The sequence below is a fragment of the Schistocerca cancellata genome, chromosome 3 (assembly GCF_023864275.1).
Source record: "Schistocerca cancellata isolate TAMUIC-IGC-003103 chromosome 3, iqSchCanc2.1, whole genome shotgun sequence".
NCBI lineage: Eukaryota > Metazoa > Arthropoda > Insecta > Orthoptera > Acrididae > Schistocerca > Schistocerca cancellata.
Genome location: NC_064628.1, coordinates 325,750,048 through 325,768,228, shown reverse-complemented (window position 1 = coordinate 325,768,228; position 18,181 = coordinate 325,750,048). Strand labels below are relative to the sequence as shown.

Below are 18,181 nucleotides of genomic sequence, written 5' to 3'. Positions count from 1 at the left end.
ATTGGCTGGAAGAAAGCACTGATCACACCAGCCTACAAGAATGGTAGCTGAGGTGAACTATCATCCAATATCATTGACATCGATCTTATATCATGAGCTCAAATGCGATGAAGTATCTCAGACAGAATGACCTATTTTATGTTAACAAGCGTGGATTCCAAAGGCATTGCTCATACGAAACCCAACTCATGCTTTTCTCACGTGACATCCTGAAAGCCATTGATCGAGGCAGTCAGGTGCAAGCAGTATCTCTCCACTTCCAAAAAACAGTGGTGTCAGTACCGCACCAATACTTAGTACGAAAAGTACCACCATATGGGAAACGAAATGAAATTATTTATGTAATAATAACCTCAAAATTGTTACATATGATGAAATTATATGTAATGAAAGACTATCTTAAAAAAGAGGCACAATTATTTAGTCAGATCTTGATAGGATTTCAAAGTGCTTCAGAGAGTGATATCTTCCTTTAAACACTCAGAAATGTAAACTTCTGCATTTCACAAGATGCAAAAATGTGATACTCTAATTACAATTTCAGTGAGTCACTGCTAGAACTAGTCTGCTCAAACGGATATGTGGTTGCAACAATTTGTGGTTATATGAAATTGAATGATTACGTAGGTTTAGTCGTAGGTGAGGCAGGTGGCACACTCCATTTTATAAACTGGGTACAGGGAAAGTGCAGTCAGTCCTCAAGGGAGCTTACAAGACATTAGTGTGACCCATCCTAAAAGTGTGTAGGACGTATACCAAAGAAGAATAAGGGGATAGTGAACATATACAAAGAATGGCAGCACAAATGGTCACAGATTTCTTTGACCCATGGGAGAGCATCATAGAAATACTAACAACTTGAAGAGTCAGATACTTGAAGATAGATAAAACTACATTGCAAAAGCCTACTTCCAAAGTTTTAACAGGATATAGATTTTATAAGACTAAGGTACAACAACCAGGGGTGGAAGAGATATTTAGGGACATATATTCAAATGTGTCAGTATTTGAAAGTAATAACTTAAAAAGTTGATCTAAAATTCATTTAAAAAAGAAGAGAAAAGTATGAGCAAGTAAATGTATTTTCTAAATGATAAATGGTCTTTTTAATAATTACCACAAATTAAGTTTCCATATTACTTGCATTTTACTAAAATGCAGATCATGGCATAAATTGGTAATACTGATGAGAAAATTGGAAACTTCATGGAATATAGTAGACCAAGGTACAGAATAACCAGGTAGAGCACATAATATCACTGAAATAAAATGAGTGATGATATTGTGACTGGTAATCAAAAATTGCAAGTATTTTTAAAAGTCATATTTTGAACATAGCACAAAATAAGTTGAGTTGCTTAATTACAAAAGCAAGAGGATATCTAAATCAAGGATATGTTATCCTTCCTGTCATTGAAAATTTGATGGTAAACACTGGACACTGAGTCAAACCTAACTTGTATGTCATTCCATGCTGTTCAACTCTATGCCAGAGTTAATCAATCATTGTGGCTGCCAGATGATGGCATACCAATCTCTTGGCAACTCATGAACTGAAATGATGTTTTCAGTGGGTGACAGACCTGAAGAACATGCAGACCACAGCCAAAGTCAAATATGCTCTATATCAAGGTAGGTAATGACAGCATGGGCAACTTGAACATTAGTATTATCTTGTGAAAAATAACTTCATGCATATCTCAAATGAAGGACACAGCCACTGGCTTTGACATGTCAGAAATGCAATGGCAGCTGTCCAAATTACTAGCCATGCAAACAAGAGCTGATTGTGTTGTGTATCCAATGGCACCCCACACAATTATTCCAAGTGCTGAACCTATATGATGGTGATGGATGTAAGCTGCCAATGTTCATTCTTTACAGAGTCTCCATTCACGGATACACACATTTTGATGCTTTATGCAGTACTGGGAGTCATCTGGAAAGATGACAAGGTGCAATTGCTGTGTTCAGTGTTGATGTGTGCACCACTTTCGGTGCATCTCTCTAAGAGGTCACATTAAGTGAACCCACAACTATCTACATCTGCATATATTTTCTACAAGCCACAGTATAGTGTGTGGTGGATGCCACCCAGTACCACCACTAGTCATTTACTTTCCTGTTCCACTCACAAATGGAACAATGGAAAAATGACTGTTTGTATTCTGTACAAGCCCTAATTTCTGTATCTTGTCTTTGTGGTCCCTATGCAATGCGTATGTTTTTGGCTACTGCAGGTAGCTGCAATGACGGTTCTCTAAATTTTCACATTCGTGTTTCACAAAAGAACATCATTTTCTCTCAAAGGATTCCCATTTGAGTTCCCAAAGCATCGCCATAATATCTATGCATTGATCAAACCCACCAGTAACAAATCTAGCTGTGTGTCTCTGAATTGCTTCAATGTCTTCCTCTAATCCAACTTGGTGGGGATCCTAACACTGCTGCAGACGAGCCCATTTCCTGACTCAGGCACAATGACATGGCTGTATGGTCCTGTCTGTCCTCTTCAGCGCTAATCATGTAAGGCCATTAAGTTTCTCCATGTTGTTGGGTGTGAACATTCTCAACCCATTGATTCCATATTCACCATGTCAGTTATGTGATCCCTCTCCACGTGAGCAGCAATATCACAGAACAATAAACTTCAGTCTCAGTAGGCTGCAGTCCTGTTGCTGTTGATTTCTTATGAGTGCTTTTAGACCTTTCTTCTTCTTACATGAAGTGTAGCACAATCTTCTCAGAAACAACTAACATTCAGATGTGATTCCTGAATGAGAAACATGATGCATAAACTTTCATTATAAACAGAGTGTAGATGGAGTAACTCATACCTACTTCATTCAGTTACATTGTAGTGTTAATTATTTTCACGTCTGAGTGTATAGTACACAGGGTGTTTCAAAAAGGACTTTACAACTTTGAAAATTCATATAAATTAATTCATCGCATCTAAATAGGTCATTTTAATGTCGAGTTGTAGGAAAATACATCAAGTATTGTCTCGTGTAGTTCGCTAGTACTAAATCACACTGTAAGAAGTGCTAGTGGCAGTTGCATTAAAGATGGCTCCCTTTACTGGACCCGAGCATGCCAGCTGTGTGTTTTGGTTTGAAGGATCGAAGTCGGCAACAACAGTTCAGCGTAATTTACATACCAAGTACGCTAAAGATCCTCCTAGTAGGCCTGCAGTTTATGAGTGACATAAATGTTTTGTAGAATCAGGGTGCTTGGTAGGACATGGGAAATCATCAGGTCATCCAAGCACATCTGACAAAGTCCTTGAGCGAGTGAGACAACATTGTGTCAACAGCCCTATGAAATTGAACCGGTGTGCATCTCACCAACTGCAAATCACAAATATGACTGTTTGGCGTGTGTTGAGAAACCATTTGCATTTGAAACCATATAGGTTGATAATCATACAAGCAATAAAAGACACTGATAAAATTGCTCACAAGAATTTGTGTGTGGATATGTTAAATCAATTACATGAGAACCTTAAACTGGATGTTTTTTGTGCATTGAGCAAGAACAAAGTGTATGGCCCCTTTTTTTCTGTGAGAGAACCATCAATGGGATAGTGTACCTGAATATGTTCCAACAATTTTTGATACTACGGAAATGAGGATGACCAAGAACGAAATGTTTACTTAATGCAAGATGGTGCACTACCCCGTTACCTGGCTGCCAATTCTTTTTTTTTTTTAATTCTTCTTTTTTTTTTATGCATCAATGATATCGTGTTTGTACCTCCTGTGCCGACTTCTCTACCTCAACATAGAGCAAGACTTTATGCCACCACTAAGCAAGCTACACCTGCAATGCTACAATGAGTATGGGAAGAAATTGACTTTTGATGGGATGTGTGCAGGGTAAGCAATGGAAGCCACATACACATACAACAGGTAAAAAAACTTGACGTGTTTCCCTACAAAATAACACTAAACCCAGCTCTATGTCTTCTTCAATAAATTTATATGAATTTTAAAAGTTGTAAAATCCTTTTTGGCATTTGTTGCATTGTACCTTCATGGTGTGTCAGTTTTGGTGGCCAGCAGTGTTTACCTGATTCAGTGAGTCATTTTATGGGAAATAGTGGAGGGTTACTTCAGGTACCACCCTAATTTTCCCCCTTTCCTTTTCCATGTGCAAATGTCGTTTTGTGAGATGTTTGTCACAGGAACTACTCCATTGCCTAGTTCTTCTTGGAATGTACGCTCCCAGAATAGTACATGTAAATGAAATATGGTGCCTCTCATGTAATGTCTGCTGTTGGAGTGTGACAAGTGTATCTGTGACACACTCATAGTTATTTAACAAACCTATGTTAAAACATGCTGATGTTATTTGGATATCTTCTGTCACCTCTGTTAACCCTACCTGCCTGTTTGATGAGCAATACCCAAGAAATGTTAAAAAAAGATCTTATAAGCTGTCTCTTTTGTGAGAGAATTACATTTCTGTAGGCTTCTTACAAGAAACTGTTGTCTGAAATTGTTGTTTCTACAGCTAGTGTTATGTGGTTGTTCTGGTTAAGAATAATCTGGACTTACACCCATAGATATTTTACTGGTATTACTGTTTGTAGATATTTATCATCAATCATTTACTGAAACAGTAATGGGTCTTTCTACTTATCTATTTTTAATATGTTACATGTATTTATGTCAAGTGTTAACTTGAGTGCACAGCAGCATCTATTGGAAACAAAGACTTTGACAAGATTACCAAAAATATCAGTAGGATAATTGTTTAGTTCTGCCAGAACTCAGTTCATTGGAAGAGCCATTATGGACCCAACCTAGGTTGCTTTCAAAATGTTGTTCTTAGAGAGATGGTTCACTATTCTGTTGAACTTCACCATTGGATAAATTGTAGAGACTGGAGGAAGGAAGGAGAGTAGTCTATTATGGGAGGCCACATTTATAAAAGGATGTTACCACAACATTCTTCAATCTTTCAGGAAATACACCATGACTCAATAACTACTTACAAAGGTAACTTAATGAAGCCACCAACAAGTAAGCACAACATTTCATTACCTAGTATGAAATATCATCATAGACAGGAGAGTTAACCAGTAATTATTATGAGCTATCTAACAGATAATTTGACAGTCTTGGAGTAGTCAGTAACTGTCTTAAGTAATTCCAATGGATCTGCTTTCAGTGGTACATTTTTCTGTACCCTTGATTTCAGCCGTTGTTAGGAAGAATTCATTGAATTTAAGAGCCAATGACTTGAAAAGCATATAATCAGTCTTATTGATACTGTCTTCAGGGAGTTGTATGCCATTAGTCTTACAGAGTTTACTTGTTTCATGAAGACTACTAATGCTGAAAAACACCATTGCTTTGTTCTTGGAAATTTGATTTTTCTGTATATGGTGTATGGTTTTTGCCATTTTTATGACATGGTTAAGAATTTCCAATACAACTTCTAGTGCACCTTTCTTTTTGATAGCCACTTTGTCTTTCGGCTTCCACTGTAATTGTTGTTAAGGAGAATTGGTTTTTAGCATTGTAAGAATATTTTTGAGAAAGAATTAAATTTGTGATATACTGTTCGCTGTCGCTGAACTTCTTGGCATTTTTCATCCTGTAAATTCTCCCTGAATAATGTAACTGAGTCAGCATTTACAAATCTGTGAAATTTTATGTTTCCCTTCAGGGTTAAACCTGATTGATGGGGATGATTTATTGCTGCCATTTGATCATTATTATCATGAGGCCATTTATTGTGGGCACACATCTATTTCATCAGATACAATCTGATTTAAAAATAAATTATCAATTGCTGTTGCATTATGTCCTCCTACCCTTCCAGGGGATGTTACTGTGGGGATCAAACCAAAGCAGGGCATCTGCAACTCTTATGTGCCTCTCATCAGAACTACCTGAGTTGAAACCAATATTGAAAGCTCCACTTTCACGTACTTCTCAGTTATTCCTTCTAATTAGTATCCTCACTGACTGCTTAATGAGATTAAAACACATATTGTTGGGGGCTTGTACACTGTCAGAACATCTATCTTGTATGTTTCCCTGTCTATAACTGAAGTAGAACATGTGAAGAACTGTTGAAGCAGTCCTCATTTATGTCTGTGACCAGAGGCTTCAATTCACTTTTTGTGTGTATAACCACTAAGCATTTCCTTATATTACACCAACAGTAATGTACCCATATTACCCCAAATAATCCGTGAGGATGAAGAACAAGCGACCCTCCACGTCAGGGCGGAAGTGTTTGATGGCCTCATAGACCACAAGGAGTTCTCTGTTGAAAGTGGATTATTTCTTCTGAGCTGTTGATAGTTTTTTAGAGAAGAAATGGAGAGGGGTAACCATGTCTGCCTTGCATTCCTGTAGTACCGCTCCCATTGCAATGCCACTGGCGTCCGTAGTGATGAACAACTCAGCCGAGGGGTCGGGGTGGGCGAGTGTCACAGCATGAGCTAAAGAAGTCTTTAATGAATTGAAAGCCTCCAGCATAGGTGCAGTCCAGTGAATGGGTTTGAGGCCTGAAGTCTGTTTACCTGACAGTGAGTCTGTCAACAGGGTCTGCATGGCGGTGGCAGAGGACAGGTGACGACGGTAGTAATTTATTGTGCCCAGAAAACATCAGAGTTCTTTGTAAGTAGGCGATCCTGGAGTGCTCGGCCGGTGGTGAGAGCGACCGGATGATGCTAGGCGATGTAGAAGGTGCGGAAGTGGAGTGAGTCCTGCCTCTGCCAGCAGACGGCTGCTAAGTGGGAGCAGTTGTGCCAATTAGCAGTGAGTGGTGAGCTGACTGGCGTTATCATAGCAATGAATACAGTTGGTCTGCTATGTGGAGATGAGAGCCTATTGACTCGAAGGAGTGTGGTAGCAGGTGGATCTTCTGGTCAGTAGGCAACTTGGCAGGCCACACCGCCCACAGTGTGACATCTGGCATGGTGTGCTCATTCACAAGTAGGCAAAGGTGGTGCCAGAGTTGTGATGGGGTTCGGTTGCCCAGGTGTTCTTCGTGCAAGATCTTGATTATTAATATTTGTGGTGAGCAGGCAATTGTCTTCTTTTTCAACTTGTATTTTGGTGGAGGCGGTGGCGAGAGGAGGAGATCGCAAATTAAGTCCGAATGATCATGGAGGTGCATGACTAGGCACAGGAATTTAGAGTTGTTGTTGGACACGTGATGCAATTTGAAAAGATGTTCGACAAGCGCAAACCATGACACTGGGTTGTCCTCGTATAAAGGTGGCAGCTTCGGCAGACGACCTGGGTGAGGGGACGAAGGTGGCTTCATTGTCTCTTGGAAAACTGGCTGGTCTGTGACGGGAGAGGCTATACAGCAGGCCTGTGCAGTAGGTATGGGTGTGTTTCTGGTGAAAACATCTTTAGCAATGGTGGGTTGCATTGTCCTTGATGTGTTGTGAAAACACGACGCAACTGACACAGTTGATACCATGGGAACAAGCAGTTGCGCAGTAGGCCTTGAGGTCCCGTAAACTGGGCCATAGGCTACAGGCACTGATTTGAATTGACTCACCCCGGAAATAACATGGAAGGCTGGCTTGGCAGACACAGGCGGCACTGTGGGAGGGGCGAGCAGCTGAGCGGCCGGAACCAGAGCCCCCTGCGAGTGCGGTGGGGGACAGGGGGGTGGGGTCTCGATAACTCGTATGACCAAAGTTTAAGTTCTCCACGCACGTTGAAAACACACCCCATGAGGTTGTACTATAACTGACTGGTGGAACTTGTGAGAAGTCACATCGGTGTGGTAAGACGCCATTGGAAGGTGAAACACCGAATGATGCACTTGAACCAACGTGGTCGAAAACTTGAGCAACCGGTTTGGGGGTGGGCATGGAGAAATGTGCACACTAAAATGTTCTTGATTAGTTTGCCAATGAGGCAAAACTGGAACAGGTCGCGGCTGATTATGGCTGGGTGCATTTTGCAATAATGGCGGCACTGCACACAGCACGACAGTAACTGCTGTTGCGGCCCGTTGAGAGTCAAAGTATGTGTGTGAATGCAGATCGCTTTGAGCATTATATGATCGATCAGTAGGTACACAGTTCTGAATATTATACACTTCACACTTCGCATGTTGCCGAGCACAGTCGGGTGACACGAAACCCAAGTCCATTGTTTGTGTTAGCGGTGTAGCACTCGACCATTGTAGAGCGACAAAGTTTGAGGTTAACGTGGATGGAGATTGTGAATCACTGTGAATTAATGTAGAACCGGTCATTGGCGAAGGAATGAAGAGGTCTGGTAATCACTGCTGTGCTTCCAAATCTTCGAACAAAGCGTTGTCTGAGGTGGCCATGGCGGTGTGTGCATAACCTGTTGATTTACAGCACCCTTTACGGAAGACGTAGAAACTTCGGGGTCACCAGTATGGGAACAGGATGCAATTAGTGGTATATGGAATAAACTGTCCCCATTTATATCTGCACATACATATATTTTGACAATGATCATACACGGGCACACAGTACAAGGTACAAGAACAGATGAGCAATCTGAGTCCCAAAGATTATGTTATTCATGGGTGATACGACCTATTGACACCACAACATATTATGTTGAGTAGAATGATTAGCAACATAAGTGTATACCTTTTTCTGAAACACTCTTGCTTCTTTCCCCATTTCCAAATCTTCATCCTGCATCAACCATGTACGTGAATGCTCTGGTTTACTAAGCCTATTTGTTTTGCTATTTTTCAGAACATACAGAATGTTATAGGGATTAATTTCTTGCCATACACTGTGACTTGGGCAAAGATTGACAGAGAGGGTAATCTCTTGGAATGGAATTTCCAGCACCTGGATCTTGGGTCCAAAAAACAGCATCCACTTAATTTGCTTGAGATAGTGAGTTTCCACAGTTACAAATGTACATAGATGTTTTCAGTGTGTAAACATGTGACAAAAATTTTGTGTAAGTAATGTGCAAACATTTGATGATAGATTGTGAAATTGTATATGTTGTAATAATTGAGAAAGGGACAATAATATGTTCTCTAATCACACTAAGACCATTTTTTTTCAGAACTCTGAAATCACCACTTAACAATAGCCTGTTCAATTTGGTGCTTGTGAAGGTATCAGTGACAGGTGTCATAAGTATCAATTTTGAAGCAGTTGTGTAAAGCTAGATAATGCAGATGATGTTAAAAATGTAGAGAATATTGTATTGTAAAATTTCACAATCTATCATTTACATTTTTTATGAATTTGCTAAGAATGTATGTAAAATTATTTATGGACCTAACAGTTTATGTCTTTTAGCATACATTATTAATTATGTTTGAAATGTTAATAGTTAGTTACTGAAGAATATTTCTATGTTTTGGTTGTACAGTAATACCTGAGGACTGTGAATCATAATAGTATTAATGGTATGGATATGTTTACTGCTGTTATAAATTATCTGTAAAGTTAAAATCCACAAACAAAATACAGTAGCTGGATTTTGACATGGAAATGAAATCAGCTTTCAGAAATTGGCTCCCCTCTGGCTATGAAACCTGCAGTAGCCTGATGTGGTACAGATTGTCTAAGCAGATGTACACCCAGTATCATTATTGGCTGCAGTTCACATAGTTTTCTCAATAGTATGAGTAATTGATTAATTTCACTTTTTGCTATCCTTCCTCGTGTTGTAAATTTAATGGCCAGTAGTTCACTTTCACCACTTTTTTCTGTTATTTTGCAATGATAATAACAATTACTAAACTGTTACCACCATCATTTTTCAAACTTTGTTTTCTACAGTAAAATGACATAGTTTCCATTGATTTCTATTCTTGAAGAACCGGGCTAGTTTCTGGACATGTCTATTTTGACAGTAGAATTTTTGAATAAATGATTTATTTAGCAAGTGATAATGTTTACAAGATTTCTAAATACACTTTCTTTTGCCAAAATTAACAATTACCTATGCTGTGTCTGCTGAGGTAGTCATCTTGGGAACTGATACTCAAACAGAAATGAAGGGATCATTAATTTCAGGTGCTCCGGTTCCCTGTGTGTGTGCTTTGACGTATATCTCCATTAGATGTTCAGGTTTTTGTTTATTCATATGAGTATGTGCTGGCAAACTGAGAGCAAAATTATTCTCAAACGAGTTTCATATGAGGTGCATTCAAGTTCTAAGGCCTCCGATTTTTTTTCTAATTAACTACTCACCTGAAATCAATGAAACTGGCGTTACTTCTCGACGTAATCGCCCTGCAGACGTACACGTTTTTCACAACGCTGACGCCATGATTCCATGGCAGCGGCAAAGGCTTCTTTAGGAGTCTGTTTTGACCACTGGAAAATCACTGAGGCAATAGCAGCATGGCTGGTGAATGTGCGGCCACGGAGAGTGTCTTTCATTGTTGGAAAAAGCCAAAAGTCACTAGGAGCCAGGTCAGGTGAGTAGGCAGCATGAGGAATCACTTCAAAGTTGTTATCACGAAGAAACTGTTGCGTAACGTTAGCTCGATGTGCGGGTGCGTTGTCTTGGTGAAACAGCACACGCTCTGCCCGTCCCGGACGTTTTTGTTGCAGTGCAGGAAGGAATTTGTTCTTCAAAACGTTCTTCAGGATGCACCTGTTACCGTAGTGCCCTTTGGAACGCAATGGGTAAGGATTACGCCCTCGCTGTCCCAGAACATGGACACCATCATTTTTTCAGCGCTGGCAGTGGCGGTGGCGGTGAATCTGTGTGCTTCCATTGAGCTGACTGGCGCTTTGTTTCTGGATTGAAAAATGGCATCCACGTCTCACCCATTGTCACAACCGACGAAAAGAAAGTCCCATTCATGCTGTCGTTGCGCGTCAACATTGCTTGGCAACATGCCACACGGGCAGCCATGTGGTCGTCCGTCAGAATTCGTACACCCACCTGGATGAAACTTTTCGCATTTTCAGGTCGTCATGCAGGATTGTGTGCACAGAACCCACAGAAATGCCAACTCTGCAGGCGATCTGTTCAACAGTCATTCGGCGATCCCCCAAAACAATTTTCTCCACTTTCTCGATCATGTCGTCAGACTGGCTTGTGCGAACCCGAGGTTGTTTCGGTTTGTTGTCACACGATGTTCTGCCTTCATTAAACTGTCGCACCCACGAACGCACTTTCAACACATCCATAACTCCATCACCACATGTCTCCTTCAACTGTCGATGAATTTCAATTGGTTTCACACCACGCAAATTCAGAAAACGAATGATTGCACGCTGTTCATGTAAGGAAAACGTCGCCATTTTAAGTATTTAAAACAGTTCTCATTCTCGCCGCTGGCGGTAAAATTCCATCTGCCATACGGTGCTGCCATCTCTGGGACGTATTGACAATGAACGCGGCCTCATTTCAAAACAACGTGCATGTTTCTATCTCTTTCCAGTCCAGAGAAATAAAATCGGAGGCCTTAGAACTTGAATGCACCTCGTAACATAGATGATAGGTTGCCATGTTTAATGGAATGATATTTCTGTTTACATTTGAAGTTTCTTCTCTCATTATTTGGGTGTTTGCATGCTTTAATCTGACCAAAAAGTGATGTAGAAGAAAATTTAAATATAGGATTTGGCAATACTAATATTTCAGTGAATATGTAGGTGTTTTTGCAGAAGTTTGTAACTGTTGATGAGATTTGATTTGTACTCATACTCCAGAGCCATAGCAACAAACAGAACAATGAATAAACCTGATAATATTTCACAAAAATGACTTAAGTCCATGTTGTCAGTGAGAAAGATGTTGGTAACTAATTTTTGTGATTCTGAAGGTACGGAGTGAGGCAGAAAGGATGAATGTTTTTAGAACAGGTAGTATTCAGGCTCAGATAGTAGGAGTGGCGGAGGGGGGGGGGGGGGGGGGGGACTGATGTGTTCATGTGTTTGGTAGCTCCTGCCATTTTGTTTAGTTGAGGTCATGGAGCTGTGGACTGCGCGTCATGTGTTTGCTTAAGATAGTTTTGTGCGAAATAGTGAGTTTGTCATTGCAATTCAGTGTGAGTTTTGCTGCCAATTCAATCTTGCGAGACAAGATAGTGTTCTCACTCATAACACCATTTTACATTGGGCCAAGTCATTTTGTTTACGAGGAACAGTGATGAGAAGGAAAGTGCCGGGGGCTCCTTGCTCAGTACACACTGCAGAAAATGTTGAAAGAGTTTAGCAAGCCACACTCCATAGTCTTGGTCGATCTGCTAGAAGACATTCAGCTGAACTGCACCTCAGTAATCATTCAGTATGGCTTGGAAATGAAGACCATACTTGAGCAAAAGACAGCATTATTTTGTTTGTGATTTGAATGGCATGCTAAATCAGCAGAACTGTCATTATTGAGACAGTCAGAATCAAAAACTAAGTATGAGGGACCATTACATAGTACCAAGATGACTGTTTGGTGTGCTGTAATCAGTACAGATGTTACTAGTCCATGCATTTTTTCAAGGCGATACAGTGAACACTCTAACTGTGACCTCGGAACATCATAGACAGATGATCACTGAATTCTTCATACCTTAACTAAGAAGAAAAAATTGATTGTTTTCTCGATTAAGTATTTTTCAAAACTTCACAGAAGCTACTTTTATAATGACATAAAAATCTATAACTCACGGGAATAAGTGTATAGTTTATGCAGGAGAGAGCAAGTGGGTTTAACAATGTGTGTCTTATCTTTTTTCTTTTACCACACTTAACAAACTTCTGTCACAATCCTCATTATATTGTGATCTTAGATTTTATTTGCTCCTCTTTGATTGTGGATGCCCATGATTTCTCAGTATTGTAGAGAGCAGATTATTGCTGAAAAAGATTTGAAAAATCATGAAGTTGTAAGTTTGATCTCTTTGGCCCTCCATCCCTCCCTCCTTCCACTCACCATCCTAACTTTCCCCCTGCCTCCCCCTCATTGCAACTCAATACATAACTGTGAAGATTATTCTTCGTTATGGGAGCCACACAGTTTAATGTATAATTTTTGTTTGTTTGTGTATTGCCATGATTTAAAAATTGAATTTTCTGTAAATTTAAATTATACCTGAATCAGAATAACAAAGTGACTGACAGCTAGTTGTTCATGGGACAACTTCCTTTAGCAGCAACAAATGAGAGGATGAGTTTAGTCATCCGTTGTATGCTGTTCACTATCGCCCTGCTATCTCAGGTGCCAGTTGCCACAATCAGTTGCAGACGACACTTGTGGTTGGTAACGTAACACTGGTGATTAGTTTTTCTTGTTTACATTGTTTCTCTTTCCTTTGTGTTTTCACATGACAGAACATCTTAAACTACCTCCAAAATCCAAAAAGAAGATATACCGCTGCATTCCATTGTGAGCCACATCAGTGCAGCTGCGTACCACACAGCTACTTACCTTAAGAAGATGTTAGTACCATATGTGGGAAAGTGCATCCCCATCATTCCTGACTTGTTGGACTTCATGAAATGTCTCAAAAACTTTTATATCTCTGATGCAAATATTGTGGTCAGTTTTGATGTGGTGTCCCTGTTCCCAGTGTACCACTCCAGGGCACACTCAATTGGTGAGAGGTATGATGGAGATTTGCTGGATCTTTTCAAACATATTTTAACACAGACGTACTTCCTGTGTGGAGGCCAATTCTTTAGCAGACTGAAGGAGTGGTGATCTGTTGAGATGAGAAAAGATTAGAAGATTCGGAAATGTGGTGCTGAAGATTAGATGGGTGGATCGACTAACAAATGAGGAGGTAGGGAACTAAATTGGGGAAAAAATAAATCTATGACATAACTTGACTAAAAGAAGGGGTAGTTTGTTAGGAGAGTCCCTGAGGCATGGGTAGGCCATTATCTCCATAGTGGCCAATCTGTTTATGGAGTAGTTTGAGGATGAGGCTCTTACAGCTGCCACCTAACAGCTGACATGTTTCTACAGATATGTGGCTGACACGTTCAGCACATGGCCCCATACCTGGGAAAGACGGATGAGTTCTTGGACCATCTGAACTCATGACATCACAGCATAAAGCTCACCATGGAGAGAAATAAAAATGATCAGCCTCCATTCTTGGGTGTCTTGGTGAAGACGAAGGCAGCTGACACCTTCGGACACAGTCTTTGTCAAAAGCCAACACACACCAATTTATATCTACAGTCTGACAGCTGCCATCACCCAGCACAGAAGACCGGGATGCTTATTACACTTGTACACAAGGCACTTTCTGACTATGGCAGCTTGACAACAAAATTAGAACATCTTCAGCAAGTGTTCAGTGACAATGGCTGTTCAACCAAGGACATCCACAAAGCGTTACATCCCACCAGTCAATCTGATACACCAGAAGAGGAACAAGAAGAAGAGACCAGGAAGGAAGCTTTTTTATCAGATGCAGGGCCTATCTCTGCTAAGATCAGAAGAATCCTAAAGAAAAATAATATCAAAAGTGTGTTCTACCCACCCAACAAAATCAATTGTCAAGGATGATTTGGAGTTAAGAAAACCCAGTATTCACCACATACCTAGTGAATGTCGTATGTCTTGTCAGTCAACGCACTATAACAGTGGACATAAGATGTGAGGAACACAGGCAGGCCATAAAATCAGCAATAGCAGAACACAGCCTCGGACATGAATACATCATGGATTATGATAAAACCAGAATCCTGGCCCAAGCCCTCAGATTCTGGGGTAGTGTCATTAATGAATTGATTGAAATTGAGATGGTGGAAAACCTACTCATTCTGGAAGTGTGATAGGAACTCAACTCTGCGTGGAATCTAGCACTTTGACTGCTATGGAAACACCAGGAAAAGTTCCCGGCTCCAGTAATGAACCTCAGGCAACTGGAGGCATAAATGATAGGATCACACCACGTTCGGAGCACCAGGCTCCCCATGGGAGATGGCCACAGCAGGTGTGGATGAGATATGGAACAACAACAACAACCTGAGACCTCAGGGATTGTGCCTCATGGGAACAGACCTAATATAGAACACCAGGTGGCACTTTCTGCTGCAAGAGGCTGCTGCAACAGAAATGGACATAACATGCAACTCCAGCAGCAGCATGAAGTTTCAGGGAGCACACCTCATGGATGCGGACCTAATATGGAACACCATAAGATTGACACTATTGCAAGAGGCAGCCAAGCGAGTGCAGACAGCACAGTGAACACCTACAGTAGCACAAGACTGCAGGGAACATGCCACACAGGTGTGGATTGAGTAAGGAACACCTGGAGACAGGTGCCACCGCAGGAGGCAGCCACAGTAGGTATAAAAGGAGTTGGGAACACCAGGAGCAGTACAGAAGCATGCCTTGCAAGTGTGGACCAAATACAGATCACCAGGAGACAGATTCCACCATGAGAGATAGCCGCAACAGACATGGATGGCTTAGGGAATATCGACAGGTGTGCGAGACTGCATAGGACATGCCTCATGGGCACAAACTGAAAATGGAGCACCATGATGCGGCCACTGCCACAGTGGGTGCAGACTGAATAGGGAACACTTGTAGCAATGCACAAGTGCACCTCAAGGGCGCAAACTGATGAGGAAAAACCCAGTCCAGAGCAGATGGCAGACGGAACTCCAGACACCGCCCAAGCATAAATATAGAATGCGGTCAGCCAGACATCCATTCTCAGGGAACACTTGATAAAGACATTGAGGTATGGTGTCAAAATATTGTGTTGGAAAGACACACACCTATAGCAGAACACCTGAACTCAATGAGATGTCCTAAACTAGATACAAAAGTGTACAGGAAAGTGATAAGACTATTAGCACCCAGCTAAGCAAACCCAGTACTGGACATCTGAATGTATCCAGTTGGGAAGTGCACAGCTGTCGCTGCCGCAGCCATATTGCGAGTGCAGACAAACATGAACTGACAACATTGATCCCTCCCAAGCTCAATTGTCAACCACTTTGTTATTCTAATCAAGATCTAGTTTTGCATGCTATTCCTAGTGATAGATGGTGTTTAAGTATTCAGATTTGGCTTTAATAATAGACTTAAGTATTATTGCAATTACATTATTAATGGTGTTTCAGGCTGCAGGTATCACAGAAAAGATTCCTAATTGTGATGCCTATGTGATGGAAGAAATGGGAACCCCTGTGCAATTGGCAAAGAATTTGTTAAATGCACTTCAGACAGTTCAACTTCGCGCAATGTTTATTGCTTTACTTAGTGCATCTTCTTTGAATTACTTTGGAGGTATAATCATATTAGCTAATGTAACAGATTTCTCTTGACTGTTTTTAATTACTGCTTTCATTAAGTAAGTGTAGAGGACTGAGTCTGCATGTACCGATTATCACTTGTACAGTATGGGCATAGGTACAAAAAACTAAATATTAAAGTAAGCAACAGTAGCTACAGGAAAGTAATTTTCTGTCTAAATTATACATGTTTATATTGAAGTGTACAGCTAATTTCATTCCATTTATGTATTTGCAGCAATTTTTTTTTCTCTTCAGTTACAAAACGTAGAAGGAACATTATTCTTTTTTTAAATATGTCCTACGTTATTTAACTTTTTAGAAGTAGTGTCCACTCCACTCAGTACATCCTTCCCTCCTTTGAAATCAACGATCACGTAAATTGTTGTCTCATGTATCTTTTGGTAGCTGAGCACATATGGCAGTTAATGTATGGAGAAGGTCGTCACTCAAAGAAAATTACAGCCATTCCGCAATGCTATCATTGCAGAAGTAAGCAAACAGTTGATGAAGGAAGAACAGGCTTAGGGAGAGTTCTGAAGATTTTTGAATGGTGGGTAGCCAGTAATATTGCTACATCAATGTACTGAAGAGAAGTCATGATGAAAGAAGTGTATGAGCTCAGTTTTAGATGGTGGTTGTAAGTAGTAGTTAGAATTCAGGAAGGTATTGTTCTTAATGCCACTTCCCAGTGACTGTTTTAAATATCCAAATGTTTTTATTTATTTACAAGCTTAGCACCAGGCATTGCCAGGGTATGAATATATTACAATCTTCTAAGTTTTACTGGACAAACACCAAAAATGTAGTAAGGAATAAACTTTTTTCCTTTCATCACATTGTGGGGCTTGTTAACAATAAAGTTTCGTAAAAGTTTGAAAAAAATATGTTGCAAGTCACGAAGTGCTATCATTCTCAAATATTGGATGAGTAAAGGAAGGGTATTTGCATGTTGTGGGCTACTCTGCTTTTTCACCCCCACCCCTTTGATAGGTAGGTGGTTCTTACCCCCACAGCAATTCTTTCCAAAAAGTAAGTGATATGTGCACCAAGTTTCTCTGAAATAGGTCCAGTGATTTAGGAGGGGGTGTGGAACATACCCACAGAAGCAGATCCATTTTTATAATATGTGTGGGTTTATCCATTCATGTGTTGTTGTTGTGGTCTTCAGTCCTGAGACTGGTTTGATGCAGCTCTCGATGCTACTCTATCCTGTGCAAGCTTCTTCATCTCCCAGTACCTACTACAACCTACATCCTTCTGAATCTGCTTAGTGTATTCATCTCTTGGTCTCCCTCTACGATTTTTACCCTCCACGCTGCCCTCCAGTACTAAATTGGTGATCCCTTGATGCCTCAGAACATGTCCTACCAACCGATCCCTTCTTCTGGTCAAGTTGTGCCACAAACTTCTCTTCTCCCCAATCCTATTCAATACTTCCTCATTAGTTATGTGATCTACCCATCTAATCTTCAGCATTCTTCTCTAGCACCACATTTCAAAAGCTTCTATTCTCTTCTTGTCCATTCATAGGCCATACATATTATATGAATGTTGTCCAAATGTACATGTATATTTTATGTGAAATAATTACAAGGAAAACAAATACATGCATTAAACAATACACACATATAATGCGAACTGGTCCATGCGTAGAAACAAAAATCTATTTTATTATACATACCGTATATGCTTCTATTTTTATAAATTCGTAGTCTCTTTTTCATAACTTATACTTTTTTGCTTCCTAACCAGCAAATCCTTTTATATACAACAATGGTTCAGTTAATTTTTTAACCAGGCAACAGCTGTCATTAAATGTGTAAAAATAATGAAAATCATAACTCTGTAAAAATAATGAAAATCTGACAGTTCCTGTCAGTTCTGAAATCAGTTGTAATTGACAGTACCACTTGTGTCTAATTGCTAGCTGTGAGGACCTCTTTACAACTACGTTTCGTCTGTTGTGTTACA

At 40.3% G+C, this 18,181-nt stretch overlaps 1 protein-coding gene across 2 annotated transcripts in view; it reads left to right on the top strand.

The window, feature by feature from the left end:
* LOC126175018 (transcription elongation factor, mitochondrial) overlaps positions 1-18,181 on the top strand; it is a 92,784-nt gene that overhangs the window by 60,233 nt on the left and 14,370 nt on the right. For both annotated transcript variants that reach the window (XM_049921509.1, XM_049921508.1), the window contains exons 4-5: positions 8,723-8,869; positions 16,037-16,202. In XM_049921509.1, the coding sequence (XP_049777466.1) occupies positions 8,723-8,869; positions 16,037-16,202 (313 nt within the window). The remainder of the gene's footprint in view (positions 1-8,722; positions 8,870-16,036; positions 16,203-18,181) is intronic.